Here is a 21034-nt window from a genome sequence, read left to right as displayed (position 1 = left end):
ATTCTCTGCTCAGATCCTGAAATCACACACACACATACTCACACACACATACATACCCACTCACTTTTCAAGCTGTTCAGAAGGACTTGATGAGCTGGGTAACTTTAAAAATCATTAGAAGATTTTGTAGCTGCCACAGTTAATATTTTTCTAAGTTATGCTAAGTTATAATAAGTCCAGAAAAGCTGTTTCTATCATAATCATAGCCTGCAAAACTATGTATGAGGTGGAGGTTAGAATACATTCTATAAAGAAAGATTAAGTTAAATAATAATAACATAAAAATTAAAACAATATGCTATACTTGGGTATTAGATTAATTTCAATCTTACTTCAAAAGAAATGTATTTTATGACACTACTTGATTATTATTATTCAATCTATGATTTATTTTTTTTTAATTATTTTATTGGTGTTCAAGTACAGTTGTCTGCATTTACTCCCCACCACACCCCCCACCCCAGCCACCTCCCTCCCCTGATTCCACCCTCCCTTGGTTTTGTCTATGTGTCCTTTATACTTGTTCCTCAAAACCCTTCCCCCCTTTATCCCCATTATTCCCTCCCACCTCCCCTCTGGTTACTGTCAGATTGTTCTTAATTTCAATGTCTCTGGTTATATTTTGCTTGCTTGTTTGTTTGTTTTGTTAATTAGGTTTCACTTAAAGGTGAGATCACATGGTATTTGTCCCTCATTGCCTGGCTTATTTCACTTAGCATAATGCTCTCCAGTTCCATCCACGCTATTGCAAAGAGTAGGAGGAGCTCCTTCTTTGTTTCTGCTGCATAGTATTCCATTGTGTAAATGCACCACAGTTTTTTGATCCATTCATTTACTGATGGGCACTTAGGTTGCTTCAGGCACTTGCCTGTTGTAAATTGTGCTGCTATGAACATTGGGGTGCATAGGTTCTTTTGGAGTGGTGTTTCTTAGGATTGATGATTCTTAGGATATAATCCCAGCAGTGGAATTGCTGGGTCAAAAGGCAGTTCCATTTTTAGTTTTCTGAGGAAATTCCATACTGTTTTCCACAATGGCTGCACCAGTTTGCATTCCCACCAACAGTGTACTAGGGTTCTAAATAAATAAATATAACCTTTGTGAATGGAAAATGTATATGAATTCTTACCTATTTGAAGATTCCCCAACTTGGAATGGTTGAAGGTGGGAGGTGGGGGTGGGTGGGGCAGGGGAATGTGGTGGTGGGAAAATGGAGACAACCATACTTGAACAGCAATAAAAAAAAAAAGAAGTATAATAAAGTGAATGTTCTAAATATTGTGGTTAAACTCACCAAAAGTGCCTTTGTCCCTCTCACCACAAATAACTCAAATTAGAAAGTCAATGTCTAAAGGAAATTATACCCAGTGCCTTCAAATTCATTTCTATTTCCAATATTGAAGAAATTATTCCAATATGGAGAAGGGAACATTGATTAAAAGTAATTGATGTGACAGAACAGAAACATTAATTAGTAATGGAATATTCTGTATGTTAATTTTAGTTATGCAGTTGAACTTCGATGTTATCCATACCTCTCATGCGTTTATTGTCTGCAGGTTGGGATGGTCAAGTCCTATTGCTAGCATCTTCAGCCCCACATAGAGGGCTTTGTCGTCTTCCTTAAGTATCTTTGCTTGTGTCTCATCTTGCCAAGGCACCCAGCTACTTCTGAACTTAATAAATATAGGAAGGTTTGGCATGAATGTGAAACTATTTTCTGTCTTTGATCAAACTGCCCAGACAACAAGTTTTCCCCTTATCTTCCAGGTGCTCCAGTAGCTTGGGAACTTACTGTAGGTATTTTTTTGTGTGGAATATTATGCAGAAGCCATAGTCATATATGGCCATCACAATATGATTATTATTCCCACAAGGCTTTGTGATCAACTTGTTCTCTCACTGTTTAATTGTCTCGGGCAGAAAAAGTTGTAAAACATTACTAAGTGGTGGTATTCCTCACTTATATCAAAGATGATTCCATTTTGAGGAGAAAATGTTGCTAAACACTAATGCTGAATATCAGCAACCCTTCTTATTGGCAGAAAACTGTCCTTTGACCTCCTTTCTCATTATTTCTTCACTTCTCTATTTATCCCTACTCTCTGTGTCCACAGTCTAATTCTGTTCCAAGATCTGCTTCATGCTCTCCTTTGGCATAATTCAATTACCACTTATATCATCACTACTTTAGCAACTTATGCCCAGTATATTTCTTACTTAGAATTTTCTTTTTTTTTTTTCTTAGCAAAACTCCCTTGTCTTAGGTTGCATGTTCTCCAGGCCACGCTCGATGCCACTTTGGAAAATTTAGCATATGCCAATATGTTAATATGTACAAATAACAAAACATTACCTACCCCATCCACAGAGTACAAATTAACAGTTAGAATTATAATTTTCCAAAGGAGAACTACTAGTGTTGGAAAATTTCAGGAAACTTGTAGGAAGACAATATTTTTCAACAGGTGGCTATGTCTTTTAATATTCTTCAAATCCTTTAAGTGTTTGATGATGTATTGAAAGTAACATACAGTGCTCCACCAAGGGCTGATGGTTTGTCACAATAACCTGTAACCAATATGATCTATGTTACTCTGGTCTCATTTCCCTTTCCAGGTCTCTGTCACAGTGGTTTACGACATGGTATTAGGGCAAGTTGGAAAGAGAAGAATCAAGCAATGGTAAGAGCCTTCTTTGGCAAAGGCTTCCTCTCACAAACAGAACAGGGTGATGGTAAATGTCACACTGGATCAACTGTGATGGATGGACAACATGAACCACTCTCAATGGGCCCTGTGTTGTCCACCCTGGACAGTGGGCAGTGATGTAGGTCTGACTGAGGCTACTCCTGTAAGTAGTAACTACTGACCCCTGCTATTGTTTTGTTGAAAAGAGCCCTCTGGATTGTTTTGACTTCTTTATTAGCAAAGAAGAGAAAGACAGCCAAGTCACTTCTTAGAAGTAGCAAGAAAGACATTTTCCCTTGAAAGTATGGAACATATATCTCTGATGGAAACCCTCCACACCTAATACACACCACACAAACAAACACACAAAAACAAGCAGGGAATTCTTTCATCCAGAAGCTGTGGTTTGCTTCTTTTCTTCTTTAGTATACACGAGTATGTGAAAACGCACCACACTGCAGCCTGATCAAGTGCTAATTTCTTACAATGTGCCTCTACTTAAAGCAATAAACAGATGGAGGGTTTATGAGCAAGGCTGGTAAAAGTAAAATTAAGCAATTGTAATAGTTGTACTTTTAATAGGATTCCCCACAATCTATAACATTATTCCCCAGGGAACAAATTGTTCTATAAAATTATGTCACTTAGGAAAAAGACAGTCTGCCTTGACTTTGCTAAGGTGACGGAGGACTCCAAGATGGCCTTTGACTGCAGGGTGCTCTGAAGTCAGATCAGTGTTCTGGGAGAAAGGACACAGGGATACCCTGATCCCCAAAGAAAAAGCTTAGTGGAACAGGGTAAAAAGCTGAAAGACAAAGGGTAGAAAGGGGGTATCAAATAAGTATGAGCTTTGATTGAACTTACTACCTTCTAATTCTCTACTTTGAAAAACAGGGTTTGGGAAATTTCTACAGATTTAGGATAAGCAGGCAATATCACTTCCTTCTCAACCAATGTGGACCAATAACTCCAGCATAGCAAATCTTGCTTAACAGGCAGTGAAATCATAAACAATCTAACACCAATTCATTATCATTATTGCTTTCTAAGAGAAACAAAATTCACTATAATTCTATATTAAGATGAATATACTGTAGTGATGGCCTTTACGTAAATTATAATTAAAGCTAATCTTAATTAAAGTTATTACACCATTTTGGAAGAAAATAAACATCCCAAAGAGAGGGAAACAATGTGGTCAATAACTCACTCCAAAAATATTTTTTGCCTCCAAAGCTCTCATTGAGGGAGACATTCCTGCATATAATACAAATGGTTCTGACATTAAGAAAAGTAAACAAGTAAGAAAAATAAAGATGGAAAAATTCTGTGGTCAGTTCACAAGTGCTTTTTTATTGTTTGAGGCAGGGTTAAAGCCTTTTACAAAGACAAGGATATATGTGCCGCTAGATTGAATATGACATTGGACTAGTCTAGCTGCCCTTGCATGGAACTCTAGCTGCCCATAATATGCCACGGACAGAACAAAGAACTAGGGTGGGACCTAACACAGCTAATTTAAAGCATTATCCCAATGCTGTTTTGTAGATCAAATAGAAAAAAGGTACTTGACTCTGGTTATTAATCCATTTGAGAGATAAAAGCAAACATTCAATATCCTCAACTAATGGTCTTGAGGATTTTAATCTAAATAACTGATTACCAAAGCTTACATAATCTACAAGAGGGACTCCTGCCAGCCTCAATGCAAGTCATTCAAGGACTGTACTGACTCAGTAGGCCTGAGGCCATGTGAATGGGCCAGAATTGAGAAAGTAGGTTCTTCTTGGCTATTTCAGGGATTCTGACTCCCCAAAGAGTTTTAAATAGCAACTCTCTAGTTATTTGGTACCTATAATTTGGAAGGATTCTCTTTCAGATTTTACTGCTCTCAAACTAACCTATTACTGGAAGATCCAGGGCAACAAATTACTGGTCTAAATAGAAGAAGCAAAAATAAATGCTGTTGTGTCAGGAGCAACCTTTCAAATAGCTTCCAGGCTGATTTTACTGTTGTACTGATATATTAAATTACATTAAAGCCACCCAACCCATCTGATCATGCTTATTTTCCTTATAACATCAGTGTTAGAATTACAGCCAAAGATGCACAAAGACCATCTCACAGGCCCTGGATTTCATTTCTGAGAGGTACCGAGAATGATACCAAATCCAAAGGGTTTGAACCTTCTATTAAAAACTTTGGTCTGGTAGATATTTTCTGCAGTGCTCCCTTCTTTTCTATGTTCTGATCCACCACTCTATCTTTAATCCCAAAGGAGCAAGCCTGCTCCAAATACAAATGTGGCCATGGACATAGTTGGAAGTGTGTGTGGTTTAAAATGAATAAGTGAATGAATGAATGAAAGAATGAATGAATGGGTAAATATTAAAAGTTCTGGGTCCAGCCAAGATGGAGGCATAGGTAGACACACTTCACTTCCTCACACAACCAAAAGAAGGATAACAACCATTTTAAAAACAAAAACCAACCAGGACTGCCAGAAAAACAAACTGTATTGAAGTCCTACAACCAAGAAATTAAAGAAGAAACATTCATCCAGACTGGTAGGAAGGGCAGAGAAGGAAAGTCCGGCAGAGACGATGTGCAATAAGGCAGTGGCTGGAGGGCTGGGCAGGCACAGAGGTGGCTGGCAGACTGTGATATCCTACATCCACGAGCAGATAAGGCAGGAGGAACAACTGGGGAGCAAGACAGACCACGCAACACAGGTTTCCAGTGCAGGAAACTAAATCCTCAAAACCTCTGGCTATAAAAACCTTTGAGTGTTGTGAAGGTGGAAGAAACTCCTAGCCTCATATGAAAGTTCTTTGGAGAGACCCACAGGGTCCTAGAATGTACACAAGCCCACTCACCCAGGAATCAGTACCTGAAAAGGCACAAACTGCTTGTGCAAAGTAAGGGAAGTGACAGAAAGTGGGGTGAGAGCCGAGCAAGAGGCATTGTTCCCTTTCTGACCCCTCCCCTACAGATGGCGCCCCAAGGCAGCAAAGTGGGTTGCCTTGCCTTGGAGAACACCTAAGGCTCCACTCCTTGCTCCTTACAACTTAACTGGTATGCCAAGACAAAGAAATATGGCCCAAATGAAAGAACAGATCAAGATTCCAGAAAAAAAACCAAGGCATAGAAGAGATAGTCAACCTATCAGATGCAGAGTTCAAAACACTGGTAATCAATCACAGAAATGATTGAGTATGGTTGCAAAATAAAGGAAGAAATGAAGGCTATACGAAGTGAAATAAAGGAAAATATACAGGGAACCAACAGTGAATGGAAGGAAACCAGGACTAAGATCAACGATTTGGAACAAAAGGAAGAAATGAATATCCAACTGAACAGAATGAAGAAACAAGAATTCAAGAAAATGAGGAGAGGCTGAGGAACCTCTGGGACAACTTTAAACATTTTAATATTTGAACCATAAGGGTGCCAGAAAGAGAAGAGGAAGAGCAAGAAGTTGAAAACTTATTTGAACAAATAATGAAGGAAAACTTCTCCAGTCTGGCTAAGGAACTAGACGTGCAAGTCCAGGAAGCTCAGAGAGTCCCAAAGAAGCTGGACCCAAGGAGGAACACACCAAGGCACATCATCATTACATTACCCAAGATTAAAGATAAGGAGAGAATCTTAAAAGCAGCAAGAGAAAATGAGACAGTTATCTACAAAGAAATGCCCAAAAAGCTATCAGCTGATTTCTCAAAAGAAACCTTGTAGGCAAGAAGAGGCTGGAAAGAATTATTCAAAGTCACAAAAGGCAAGGACCTACATCCAAGATTACTCTATCCAGCAAAGCTATCATTTAGAATGGAAGGGCAGATAAAGTGCTTCTCAGATAGGGTCAAATTAAAGGAGTTCATCATCACTGAGCCTTTATTATATGAAATGCTAAAGGGACTTATCTAAGAAATAGAAGACCAAAACTATGAACAGGAAAATGACAACAAACTCACAACTATTAACAACCTAGAAAAAAAAAAAACTAAGCAAACAACTAGAACAGGAACAGAATCACAGAAATGAAGATCACATGGAGGGTTATCAATGGGGAGAGGGAGGAGGAGAATGGGGAAAAAGGTAAAGGGAATATGAACCAGAAAATGTAGGCACAAAATAGACAGGGGTAGGTTAAGTATTTTACAGGAAATGGAGAAGCTAAAGAACTTAAAGGTACAACCCATGGACATGAACTAAGGGTGGGGATGCTGGAGGGTGGGGGAGTGCAGAGAGGAGGGGGAGAAAAGGGAGAAAAAAATTGGGACAAGTGTAATAGCACAATCAATAAAATATACTTTAAAAATATCCCTGGTACAATAAGACCCTGGTGCTGGAAAAGATGCCTGATGCTGCCTCGAATTCAGGGTAAGAAATAAATTTATAAATGAACAAAACAAGATAAAGTCTGTGGTTTTGTAAATAGTTAGGGATTTAGGGAAAGCTAGTTACTCCAATTCAGAAATTGTAACAACAAGAAGCTGGCCATTAGTGAATGGCTGGCTGAGAACTTACACCTTCTGCTCTGAAAAATTGCAAACCAAAATGCATTGCCTATGATAAAGATACTAAAGAGTGGGGAGAACATACAGAATATAAGAGGGAATTTAATACAAATAAATGAGAGTGGGCTCCCTCAAAACTGTGACTGTTTCACTAAAAATAAATCCACAGCACAAAGGTATCAGAGTCATCTCTACTCAAAAAGCAAGCTGAAGACACAGTCTCTCTCACTTGACTCCAGCCACCGAGCATGCTCAGGGAGGCCCCAGGTGTGACCTCTGCTCCCTTGTGAGCAGCGGAGAGGCCAGGCAATCTATCATGGTGTTCATCCTGTCAGCCCTGGTGTTTTGCTGCTGCTGTCTGTCACCCTGGTGGATGAGACCTGCTTACAGGCAATCATGTCAATCTCTATGTGACCACTCAGTCTAAGGCAGAAAGATGAAGTTGACAGGCCTGGCAAAGTCAGCAGAAGGTAGCAAAAGCTAAAGTCATAGCCTTCCCACAAAGATGCAGTGTGAACCATTGTTGTTGTTGTTTTCCTTCATTTTTTCCCCTTTATTTTTGCTGTCCCTTTTTAAAAAAAATTCTCATGACATGGGCTAGGGCATACAGAACTTGCCTTCAGAGCTGGTCATCTCGGATAAACCTGTTTCCCTCTGAGTTTTTCCCATAGTAAACATAGCGACACTTCCCCAGGACACCTGAAAATAAAAAAGAAACACAGCATTAAAAACACAGTTCTAGCAAAACCCAAAAAGGTGCTGCAATGCAGAATCACAACACAATCCTAGATCCAATGGGTGGAAGCAAAAGGATTGAGTCCCAGAGGGAAAGACCCTATCTTCTTGTCCTCAGAGTTGACATTCAAATAAAATGTCAGCAGAGAACAGGCTCCTAGGAATAACATGGTTCCTGTGTGACGTCTCTCCCTCATTTTAGAGACTTTCTAGTTTGGCCAATTACTCCTTGGAATAAAGCATAACCCCCTCCTCTCCCGAGGTCTCCTGAACAGTTTCTAAAAATAGAAAATTAAGAGTTTAAAGATGGGTCCAGCCCAAGCAGAAGGTGTGGAACAATCTTCCCAGAATGTGACTATTTTCAAGTCTTCTATCATGAATCAATATTGTTAACTTCCAAAAAGATCCTTCCAATTCCCAGAAGGCATCAAGCTCATAACAGAAGATTAAGGAAGAGCTGTGGTGCTGACAAAATGCCACGTGGGAAGTAAGAAGAGCCTCCGACGTTAAATGGTTCCTTACAGGTGCACTGAACTGTATTCTCTGGTCGGAATGTGTTTGCTTTTCATTTTCAGTTTTATTTTAAATAATTATCTGGCTCCATGTACAGCTTTCCTTTCATTCAAGGAAATTGTAGGAGGACTTAACTATGAAAAATACCCTTATATTAGGGTCAAACTTTTTAATCAACTCAATATTTATTCTAAATATCCACAAGAAATCACTTGTCATAGTTATTATAAAAGCTTTGTAGGATTATTAAGAAAAAATAAGTTTTTTCAAGAAAAATATTTTTAACCACAGTTTGCTTTTGGCCACCTTGGTTTTTTTTTTTAATTTTAGAAAAATCTTAAAATTCAGCTTCACAGATTTGTCTAATTAATTACTAATAGCACTTGAGTCTCTGATGTGTGCATAACCAGAGAAAGGAAAAAACAAAGAAATGTCCACAAAACATTAATTCATGAGCTACAAATTGGCCTATAGAAATAGCTACCTATATGCATGATTTTTTCCCCATCAGTTTGATAGTAGGAAACAATCATCATCTTTTGTTCATTTGGGATAAATTAGGACTTGAAATTATCCAGGTTTGTCATATCAGAAGTTCTAAAGAATAAATATTCTTTCAATTGTACAAGAGATATTTTTTCTGCCCTGGCTGGTGTGGCTCAGTGGATTGAGTACCAGCCTGCAATCCAAAGTGATGCTGGCTCAATTCCCAGTCAGGGCACATGCCCGGGTTGCAGGCCAGGTCAGGACCCCAGAGGGGGCACATGAGAGGCAACCACACATTGATGTTTCTATTCCTCTCTGTCTCCTTCCCTTTCCCTCTGTCTAAAACAAACAAACAAACAAATAAATAATTTTTTTTAAAAGACATTTTTCCACTGTAGAACTTTTAACCTCCTTAAATAAGGATAAAATGACTTAGAAAGCTTTAAGGACAGGGTAGATGCTCCTGTCCTTAAATGGTTTGAATAGGTTGGGACAAAGTTGGGAATTGCTGGGGTCACAGAACCTCTCAGAGGTGGCAATAAGGAGAGGATAATATTGTGCCATGCCCCCAAAGCGGTCATGGGCATGCCCTCACTACTTCTATTTTATGCCATGTTTGCTGTAGACAACACTTCCCCCTTGTACATACTTTCTCCTTGTCTCCCACCCCCAATTTCTGTTTCTGAGTTTTAGTTTGGTGTCCAGAAACACTGAGCTTGGATGAAACCTCTCTGAATCCTTTCTTTGGGCCTACATGATTCTTTTGGCTGTTGGCATTGAGCTGTTTTCTTTATTGGGCTGAATTATGTAGCACCTGGGGTTGGACTAACACTGTCACCAATGCTCAGAACCCATCTGTGGGCTTGGCTGGTTACAATCTGTTCTGGGAACAGCACCTCCTACAGAGCTGGGTGGGAGTGTCTCAGATCTTTCTGAAAATCTACAAGGGGTTTCCTTAAACATAATTGATTCAAATACATCCTCAAGAATCTGGAAGAATGAGGCTGAGAGATGTTCATTTCTTTTTTATAGCACCAGGACAGTATGCATGTTTTATGAAAAGAAATGGATAGGGCTGTCAGATATCACAAAGAGTACCTTCTTTCTCCTGAGTAAGAGAATGAAAGGCAGACACACACACATATCAACCACCAGTAGGTACATTCATTACGCCCTCCAAACTTTCCAGTGCCTGCAGGATTTAATTTCTTTTCTCTACCTGTCTCTCCATTACTAATTAGATTTAGTAAACCTCTACTCCAGATCTTGCTGAGGTGGAACCTGGACAACAAATGCCATCCTGGAAACAGGCAGTATACTCCTGGAGCATGGGCCCTAACATGGAGGAAGGTGAAGTGCTCTGAGCCATGTTCCCCAGTCCTTCTTTCTAGCTGGCATTGACAAAAGTCCTTTCTAAGGGCTGCCCTGTTCCTTTGGGCCTGGAAGCAAGAATGTTTAGAGACATCCTGGTGAGAGAGGACTGTTTGATGAATGCAGGAGAGTGCAGTGAGGTGTCAGAGCTTGGAAAATGAGGCAAGGGCATGAGGTATTAATATTGTCAATGATCTCTTGATGGGAAAACAGGTACCACACTCACCGTCAGATTTAAATAGACATGAAGTGCATTAATGACAAAAGGGCAGACTTCAAACAAAGGGGCCGTGGGGTGAGGAGCAGAGCTGGTCTCCATGCAGACAATAACCTGATGTGAAAAGACAGAAAGGGCTCGAGACAGGCCCGGGATTGTGTGTGGTGACAGAAAACAGAGATGCTAACAGAGATACCAGTGCCATATTATGCCAAGGATATTCTAACGCTGTCTGCATCTCTAACAAAAGCTGACATCACTCCCTATCACTTGGGGTCTTCTCCGCCCACTCCTGCAGAAGATTTCTCCCCAGACATCATTACAAAACTCGCTATTGTTGTAAGGTTCCTGGCAGCCCTGTTCTGCCAGAACATTGGGGTCAAGGAGCCTAGGGATAACCTCAGTCAATCTAAATTTGGACTTTGCAGGAGGAGCCCACTCATTCCCCGGTATCCTGGCTACTGGAGGTGATCAGAGTGCCAATGTGTGAGGAGCTGTCACCTTGAATAAAATCCTTAAAGGGAAGGCACTCAGACTTCAGGCTGCTCCTGGCCAGCACAGGGACAGTCCGGCAGCCAAAAATTAAATCCAGCTGCTGGTGCTCCTCTGCGCAGAAAGGTGGTCTGGCTAATGACAGTGAAAATCAGGCTGGAATTTTAAAACTTGAACCACTCACAATTATGTACATTAAGCAAGTGTCGCCTCTGTTGAGACTCCTACCCTACAGAGCTCACAGTTGGTAAGTGATTACCCCCTAAATGGAACTTTTGTGCTCAATAAATAAATAGATAGATACAATTAACAAGGAAGAAAAAAGAAAGCACAGTCCCATATGTAGCCATAGCATTTTATTTATCATGAAGTTTATTTGTAAAATAACAGGACCTGCTCATAAATTGAGGTGGTGGCGTCTCTCCTGCTCTCCCGATGACTCTCCTTCTCCTGTCACGCCAACTGCCATCAACTGTACAAATCACAGAGGGAGCAGTTTGCTGGCAAAGACATTCTGGGAGGCACACGGGCTGGGATTTGGGAACCCGCAGGTCATGACTCAGTAGGCAGTGGTTCCCATGTACATCTGCAACGCATTCGCTTGTTTGTATCTCCTGGAGCTAGCATGTCTTGGGATGGGAGGGGAAAACATTTTTTGGCATATGCTGTGTTTTTAATTCTCTGGGGAGAATTAATTGTCCATAATAAGGGAAACAGGGTTGCCGTGCATCAGGCAAAACTGTAACTGTCTGTGCGGAGTTTCTTTTCCGGGGGCCCTAAAAAATGACAGTGTGTTGTCCCCTGGGAAATCCTTTCCTGCCAAATGAGACTCCTGATTTTTTTGTAAGTAGCTGGCTCTGCCATTACCATAACTTCTTAAAACTGTAATTATGGGAAAAAACGTATTTTGGGAAGAAACTGTTTTAAAGAGGTCTTTTATCTTTTAAATGTTTTCCCCCCTCTGGAATGAATGTTCTAATTATGCAGTGTAAGTTATGACCTTGGAGCTGGCTGAGAGGGTGGGAATCAGCCTCTTTTCTGGGATGCAAGGCTATGGTGGCTGGAATGGTGCTGGAGTCTTGGCTGGACCCTGCGTGTCCTGGGAAGGAAGTCCTGGCACAGGCATGCAAGGTCCAGCAAAGCCCCAGGACTTTCTGATCTCCTGGATGCACCTGCACTTCCGATTGCATTTCTACCATCTGTTTGGTAAGGAGTGGTGAGGGACAATCTGCAGTTAAATCCGCTCTGCCCCTAATAGTTATGTGACCACATACACCTCCCTTTTCCTCAGTGGGCTGGTTTCCCCATTTGTAAACTGAGGGCAAAGGACCACAGCACCTCTGAGGTTCATTTTCGCTTTGAAATAGATGAATTAATGTTTTCCATGTTTCCCTTATGAAGATGAGGATGTTAGGTCCAATATTGCCTGATATAGGAGATAAATCTAATGGTTAGTTCATCAAAAATTTGATTTGGACTAAGTCAGCTCTTGAAACCATCCAGCCCACAGTCCCATAACATATAGAAGGGGAGCTCCGTTTGATCTCAAAATCCCCAGCAAAAGAATCTCCACTAACTTTTTCTGCAATCTGTCTTTCATACCCAGAATTGGGAGGTATTTATTGCTAACTTGCCTATGTCCCATTAGCTTTGACTGGATTCTCATGACTCCCTATGCAACAGAACTAAAGACTAAATATCAGAGTAAAAAGTAATAGTCCTTACTGATACAAATTTAAATACTTATTTGATGCTGCAGTATAGGTTGGACAAATAAATTTGCATTTATAAAATAATGTATCAATTTTATTATTGATATTAATGTCAGTTTTGGTAATCATCATTTTAAGTGCTATTATCACAAGTGTTTGTAAGTGCAGCTGTGTAGTGATAAGCAGATTTTAATCCATTTGTGATTGTAGGAGCTTATAATTAGTAATGCTACAAAACAGACAAGGGACAGAGGGCTTCTCATGGAACTCCTGTTCTCCAATCTGTATGAGTAAAGGAATAAACTAGGCTCTCTGTGGCCTTTGAAGAAAGTGATGACAATGTTGTGAAGAGGTGGGTGGGCCCAGTAACAGAGAGGGAAAGAGTACCCAGAGTGTCTTTCTAGTCCATTGTGGAAGGTTCTACAACTCTGCTTCTATGTGACACTATATATACCCATTCACATGTCACCTCTACAATACTCACTCCTGTCCAATTTGTAATACCCAGTGCCTGAAACAGTACTTAGTACAGAGGATGTATTCAGCAAATATTTGTTGAATAGATAAATTAATACCATTAAGATTATTATCTATTTATAATTTAAACAAAACTTACCAAGTTAGGAATTTCAATGGTTAAATACTCATATTTTAACCTCTGTTAAGACTACAGCTGTTTGAAATGTTTTAAAAAATACATACAGATTAAATATTTGCCTTATTAAAGTAGGGGGCAAAGTAACAGAAGCCAACAGCTTCAGTTTCTAAACACTTTTTTTTTAATGTGGAACGCTTTTCTCCCATGAAAATGAGGTAATCACAGTGTCTGGCTGGAAAGAGAGAAGTGAACTGAATGTTATCATCAGCCTTAAGAGCTGTAAACATCATATATAGGAAAGGATATTCCCCAGAAAGCACATCCTCGCTCTTTGTTATGTGCAGGCTGTGAGTAAACTGGGAGCTGGGAAGGAATAAACACCCATGTTTATGATCTTGAGAAGTGGCTGGAGCAGTGCCCCGAGGTCAGCCTGTGTGATGTGCTATCAGCTCTGCTGTGGATATCACAAAGGATTTGGCAGAGCCTGCAGAATTGCAGGCATCTAGCACAACACCCTCCTTCTGTGTTAGCTACTTAACTACTAAGGCACAATGGAAAGAAGAGAGATTTTAAAGGTCTAAAGGAAGGGTTTAGTTGGCAGCAGTTTTTGTGCAAGGAGAATCAAGTCCATTCTCCATGCCTGGCCCACCTGAGTTGACTCAGGCTGGGAATAAAATGGGGAAAGGCTCTCTATCAGACCCTGGGGGGGGTGGGTAAAGAAAGAAAGAAGAAAGCAAGACTTCCTTCCCTAACTAGCTAACTGTGATTTAAGGCAAGTGTCTCAGTTTTATAACCTGCATCTTGGGTTAGAATGGGATGTCATAATCAGACATTGTTGCTAACCCCCAAAACATCTTCTCCATGGACTGGGGCACATTGTCTTTGCTAAGTACTGCAGTGACTCCCTCAAACAGTGCTGCCTGAGGGGCATTTCCTAGTCTCTCAGATGAGTACACTCTTTCAAACTCTTTTCCTTTACTATACAAAACAACCCCATGAGGTGTGGAGTTTTGTATGTACTTTATAAATTTTGGATCTTAACCCTTTATCATATGTATCAGCAAATATGTTCTCCCATTCTGTGGGTAGTCTTTTTATTTTGTTGATGATTTCTTTCCTTTGCCGTGCAAAATCTTTTTAGTTTGATATAATCCCATTTGTTTATTTTTCCTTTTGTTTCCCTTGCCTGGGGAGATATATCCAATAAAAAATTTCTATGAGCTATGCTGCCTATGTTTTCTTCTAGGATTTTTATGGTTTCAGGTCTCACATTTAAGTCTTTGATCCAGTTTGAATTTATTCTTGTGTGTGGTATAAGAAGGTGGTCTAGTTTCACTTTTCTGCACATATCTGTCCAATTTTCCCAATGCCATTATTGAATGAAATATCTTCAGCCCATTTTATGTGCTTGGGCAAAGGACCTGAAGAGACACTTCTCCAAAGAGGACATACAGGTGGCCAATAGATATATGAAAAGATGCTCAATATCACTAGTCATCATAAAAGTACAAATTAAAACCACAATGAGATACTGTCTCACACCTGTCAGAATGGCTTTCATCAATAAATCAACAAACAACAAGTCAGGGTATGGAGAAAGGGGAATCCTTTTGTACTGTTGGTGGGAATGCAGACTGGTATAGTCACTGTGGAAAGCAGTACGGAGATAACTCAAAAAGTTAAAAATGGATCTGCCTTTTGACCTAGCGGTCCCACTACTGGGAATATATCTGAAGGAATCCAAAACACTAACTCGAAAAGAACATAAGCACCCCTATGTTCATTGCAGTGTTATTTACAATTGCCAAGATATGGAAGCAGCCCAAGTGTCCATCAATACATGAGAGGATAAAACAACTATAGGACATTTATACAACGGAATGCTACTCAACCATAAAAAAGAAGAAAATTTTCCCCTTTGTGACAGTATGGATGGACCTGGAGAACATTATGCTAAGTGAAATAAGCCAGGCAGAGAAAAACAAATACCACATGATTTTTCTCATATGCAGAATCTAATGAACAAACTGAACTAACAAGCAAAACAGAGACAGACTCACAGATGGAAAGTAAATGACAGCTAGTGGGAGTGAGGGAGATTAGAGGGTGGAGGGATGGAGCAAAAAGGAAAAGGGACTCATGGACATGGACAACAGTGTGGTGATAGCTGGGGGGCAGGAGTATAAGGGGACTAAATGGTCATGGAAAAAAACATAATGAAGATTAAATTTTAAAAAATAAAGAGAAATCAGAAAAAAATAAAGATTAAAAAATGTAAAATACTTTGGAAAAATGATAGCTTCATACATTTGTAATATCCTAATCTTTATTATTACTATCAATCACAGATAGCACTGGATACATTTTCCCTAATAACTATGAATAAAATAACATTAAGGCAAAAAATTAAAAAAAAGAAAACCCACGACCCTATCAGGAATATTGTGGCCCTGCAGTGCTGACCTTGATATTTTGCAGTGGACATTTAAATTCTGCCATTTGGCCACAAGGATGCTTTGTCTTGAGGTTTATGAATATAAACATGTAAACTAAATGCTTTCAGAAAGCATTAATCAGAACAAGCTCCATTTGATCAATTTAATCTCTTAACTATTTTATTTTATTTTCTATTTGCCCATACCTTTTTCTCCCCCCGCCCTTTCCCTCTGGTAATCACTGTACCATTGTCTGTGTCTATGTAATTCCTTAATTTTAAAATTCAATCAAAATATATTCTATTTTTAAAACCTTCATTTTTATTTTATCAATTTCCAATGGGATCAATTCTTTTCCATGTAATTTTTACATTAAGGTTAAATTCCACATTCAGCATTTTCCAAATATCAAATTTTACTGATTGTCTTCTAAATCTCTTTAAGTATGTATTTTAAGAAGTCACATTTTCTTGAGTAAAATTTTGCAAATCTAAATTGTGACAGGAAGACTTGCATCCTCTATTAAAGTTTAGTCAACACATTTTATTGTGTGTAATTTTAGCTCATTTCAGTTTTATTTCATCTTCGTTATTTTTATCAAGGCGATTTCCTCCCCATGAATTTGTGCATTCAATATACCAACCAAATATAAATCTCAGTCAGTTTTTCATCTATAATAAATTGCATTATATGCAGGTTTACTTGCTGTCAGTTTTATTTCAGGTTGATTATGTTTACCAGCAATGTTTATTATAAAGTAAATAATAGTTTTTATTCATTTCTTAGCACAAAAAGTGAATAGAACAAAGGTATGTACTCTGGATGCATGGGGTTATGACATGCTACTTTCTACCAAGCACCAGTCAGACAAACGCAGTATGGGCTACCTACCCAAGGGTTGGGATGCATTCCTATGTTGAAAAAAAGATGACACAAATGCCAGCAACATAACCCTTTGAGAAGAGGGCATTTGGCACCAGTGCTCAGTCCCCTGCAATGAAACCCGATGGGAGGTTAAACTTTCCACTGAGAAAAGACAGATTATAAAGCCCGCTTTGACAAATGCTGGGCTTTGTCAAGTCTCACCAGCATGTTTGTAAGGAAGGAAAAACAGGGAAGGAAGCCAGTCAGCAGGGAAAAGATCTTGGCAAAATCTGTACTGAAGGTGATAGGAATGCATGGCTGAGAAGCCAGCCTCCCAGCCCTGGGAAGGTTGCACAAATGGTCACATGAGTGTGCAGACAATTTGACGTGTGACAAGCCAGAGCCTGTGGAAAATGCACTCCAGGCTCTCAGGGCAGCTGAAATGAGGCTTGTCATTTTAGAAGAAGAGAAGGAAGTGGGAAAGGGAGGAGAGGAGAAAAAAATGCAGAGCAAGTTTTTCCCTCAATAATATGTTAGTGGGAAATATAAAATCTGGCCCAAGTCTGAGACATAATTGCACCCTTGAATAGACCCTTAGTGACCAGCTCCACTGTCCCACTTTGAGCCCGTGGTCCCTACACTCAAGCTGTGGATGCAAGGGCCCTGTCCAGACCTGACTTGGCCATTCTAAGTTGTAGCCACATAGAGGAAATATTAGGCTGACAGTCTAGCAGCTATGTTTCCATTATGGGAACTCTCAAAAGGGAACAGTCAACATGCTTTTCCTCAGATGTCAGTGCTTTTATTTATTTATTTATTTATTTGTATTGACAGTAGTGCAGGTAGGCAGAGACTGATGGGAAAGCATCCAGTTCTGAGATGGGCTCACTTGCTATTTTTTGGAATGTTATTAATATGAGTGACTCTTACTTCTCTACATGTTGTATTTCAATCAAATAGGATCATATATGTGTCAGAGATCAAACACCATAGTAAATATTTCCTGGCTCCAACAACATGCTCCCCACCTCCAGAAAACACTGTTAAATCTTCTTCACAATCCCAGTTTTAGTTCTTCTTAGGTGCCATTTTTTGTGACATTTTAAAATGAAACCAGAAACAGTGTACACTCTGACTTCCTAAATAATGATTTATTTATATAATTCTATAAGGATACTTTATAATTTTGCTGTATTGCCCAGTGAGCTTAAACAGAATGGGAAGTTTTTTTTTTTTAAAAAGTGTTTCTTTACATATATTGAGCAATTCTCACTGGGACAGAATTTAAAGATCTTCATTTTGGATAAGTCCTTTATTTTATAAAGGAGGAAAATGGAGTTCAAAGTGGTTTCCCCAAGGTCACAGTACCAGACCTGACATAAACCCAACTCTATCTTTCTAGTCCTGCTGTTTCTGAATTCTAGGGCACGGCCTACAGGACAAAACATCAAAGATCACCAACAACCTGACATAAGTGGACTCTTACCTACTTTCCACAGGGTGAAAATTGAATCTTCAAGGCCAGTTTGGTATGAGTATGTCCCCTCTCCCTCATCTGTGTTCTATATAGGGTGTAATAGGTTGGAGCTGAGCTGAATTCCAAAATGCATGCCAAGATGGGATGCAAATCAGGTAAAAAATTTGTGAGCTCCCTTCAGTGCAGCTCACTGATGGATGTCACATAAACCAGGCTGTCAGTTAAATGGGCATGGTCAAGTGGTATGGCTTCATTTTTCTTTCTCAGTGTTTGACTGAGGTACTGAGAAATCTTTCAGACAGAAAAGAAAGGAGGAAAAAGTTTACCTCTCCACTGCCTCTACCATTCCCCCCATTATCTCCACATTGATCTGTTCCTCCTTTCCTCTGAAGTCGGGAGCACTGCCACTAGAGGGCACCATGAATTTAGGAAAAACAGCAGCATTCTTTAAAAAAAAAAAAAAAAAAAAGATGGCAACTATCAGGGAGGGCCCTTAAAGCCACACTGTGCTTTTGGTCACCAATTATGGGTGGGTTCTGTAATATTCAATATGTCACATTTGTTCAATCTGTGCTGAAGGTTTTATGGGAATGGGGCTACCAGATGCCCCACCTTTTGGATTCCTCTGGCCTCGATTTCAGGGACTGATTTTCTTTACCATCAATTGCTCTAATTAATCTTCCAGGCTCAGGGGTTGGGGATTTTTGCCTATCACCTGCATAAATGTGAAGAACCATAAATGTAAAGAACAAATGCAAACTAAAAAACAAAAACAGATTTCCACATTTCTTAGAGAAAGATCATATTTACTGTGCTTCCACCACATACAAAAAAAGAAGTTTGCCACACAATGGGAGTTACCAATTATCATTTGATACTCAAAAAAAGCAAAAAACAAAACACTGGGGTTCTTTAGAACCCCAGTGTTTGCTGAACATTCTGGGACAGAGGAACTGCATGGCTGTCCCACCACAGTGGTTCTCCAAGTTGCTCATGCATTGGAATCACCTGGAAGGCTTGTTAAAATGGATTGCTGAGTCCCGTGCCCAGAGTATCTCATTTAGTTGGTCTGAGTTGGGCCAAGAATTTGCATTTTTGCTAGTTCCCAGGTGACAGCGATGCTGCTGGTTAGGGGACCACACTTTAAGAAACATTCTTCTAGGACAGCCTAAAAGGCACTCTTTCTTTTTTCATTTAAAAAAAGTAGAACTCCTGATGTTAGCTTTTATCTTATAAAATCTAGACCACTGAAATTCAGAAATAAAAAATCTGGTTGACCGAGGGTCCTAGGGCATCGAGTTTTACTAAAAGGAGGTTTTACTGTCTCCCAGAAGTCTGAAAATGCGGTACCTAAAATTGAAAAAAAATTAATGATTATAAAAGGTTGCCCTAGCTCTTTAGTATAAAACAAACAAAAAAAAACCCATGGCAATTTAAAGTTAAGCGATGTGTGCATTATATTAACAACAAAAGAGAGGGATTTTTTTGTTAAGTAGTCTAGAACTGAATGTGCAAACCATAATTTATGAAGTAAAAAATAAAAAAAAAACCTTGCAGAAAAAATTCCCAGAAAGTCTTTAGCCTCCCTGTAAAATGACAGAATCTTATATGAACAAATCTGAACAGTGGGGGTTGTCTTGCAGAGTTTGAATGGGAATTTTGGCTTTCCTCTCAAGCAGAAATTTGTTTTTGGGTTTCAGATCTTTTCCTATTAGAAAGTTCACATCAGAAGGGAGAAACATCTACAGTTCTGTCTGGCTCTTCAGGCTAAAATTTCTCAAGAGAGTCACTGAAAGTAAAGACGAGTTGCTTCTTCTTCTTTAATTTTTCGAGCTACAAAAAACAGATCCTCTCAAATAAAATTAAGCAGACCCAGTGACTAGGGGGTTTGTTATAATTGAAACCTTGCAAGGATTGGGGGAAAGATCTTCCTTTCTTGATCACATTAGGAAAACAAAAGGAATCTACTGATATATGATCTAGCTGAAAGAAGTTTGCATTACAAATAACAAAACAAAACAAAACAAAACCCCCAAAATCTGTTGTTGCAGAAAGCACAGCATAATTCTTGGGCACTAGCAAATCTCACTGCCAAATGCTACATATATTTCATTATTTCCCGATCTTCAATTCCCCATCCTTTAGCCTGCATTGAAAAAAAAAGTACATATATGTGCTAATGAGAGAAACTATAGGTTAAGAAAGAATTAATAGCAGAAAGCAGTTTATAAGAGTAATAAGAACTTCTTGTACATTATTTTATTTTCCTCAGGATAAAGACAAAGTAAATAGTAGAAAAGCACATTATAAGGGCCTTCATTAGGGTCAGGCTTATTAAAACTTAATGAAGGCACCAGAGTCTCTCCAGAAATATTAAGAGGGGTGTACTTTTTGTCTGTCAATGTAATGGCCCTGGTCAGAGAGACATTGCTGACAGTAGGTGGGTACCAGGTGTTATCTGTCTCTGAAACATACTACTTTGATGGCTTGCAATACTACCCCCCTTTTATTTTATTTGGCTGGCTTGAATTTGTCAGGATTCACCCTGTGGTGAGGTAACATGCCTCCATATTGGAAAAAAAATTGCCCATGAGCCAATGTGCGCCTCACACCTAATAGAATACATCTGGCTCTGACAGTTTGATGCCCAGCTCCGAGCCGCATTCAGCAACACAAATTAACAGTGTAGACATTGCCCACGCTGAGCAGGAAGTAATAACCTGCTACCTGCTACTTGGCCAAAATCTCATTATAAGCCATTAAGGTAATTGAGGGCCAAGACTCTGTGGATATTAGACTCCCGGAGCGCCAGTCGTTAGTTCAGCAGAAGAAAGGCTCCAAATGGAGGGGAGGTGGGGCCTACCGAGGACAAACTGCTCTGACCATAGTGTGAATTCCACCTACAGGGTACTCTGTGGCTCTGGAA

At 39.5% G+C, this 21034-nt stretch overlaps 1 protein-coding gene across 1 annotated transcript in view; it reads right to left on the bottom strand.

Annotated features, from left to right (window-relative positions):
• The window catches only part of LRMDA (leucine rich melanocyte differentiation associated), a 736140-nt gene that overhangs the window by 12665 nt on the left and 702441 nt on the right, over positions 1–21034 (bottom strand). The window contains exon 6 of the mRNA XM_053922690.2: positions 7826–7907. Coding sequence (XP_053778665.1) covers positions 7828–7907 — 80 coding nt within the window. The 3' untranslated portion in view covers positions 7826–7827. The remainder of the gene's footprint in view (positions 1–7825; positions 7908–21034) is intronic.

The sequence above is a fragment of the Desmodus rotundus genome, chromosome 4 (genome assembly GCF_022682495.2).
Source record: "Desmodus rotundus isolate HL8 chromosome 4, HLdesRot8A.1, whole genome shotgun sequence".
NCBI classification, from domain to species: Eukaryota; Metazoa; Chordata; class Mammalia; order Chiroptera; family Phyllostomidae; genus Desmodus; species Desmodus rotundus.
The sequence above is the reverse complement of the archived record's forward strand: the minus strand, read 5'-3'. Positions and strand labels throughout refer to the sequence as shown.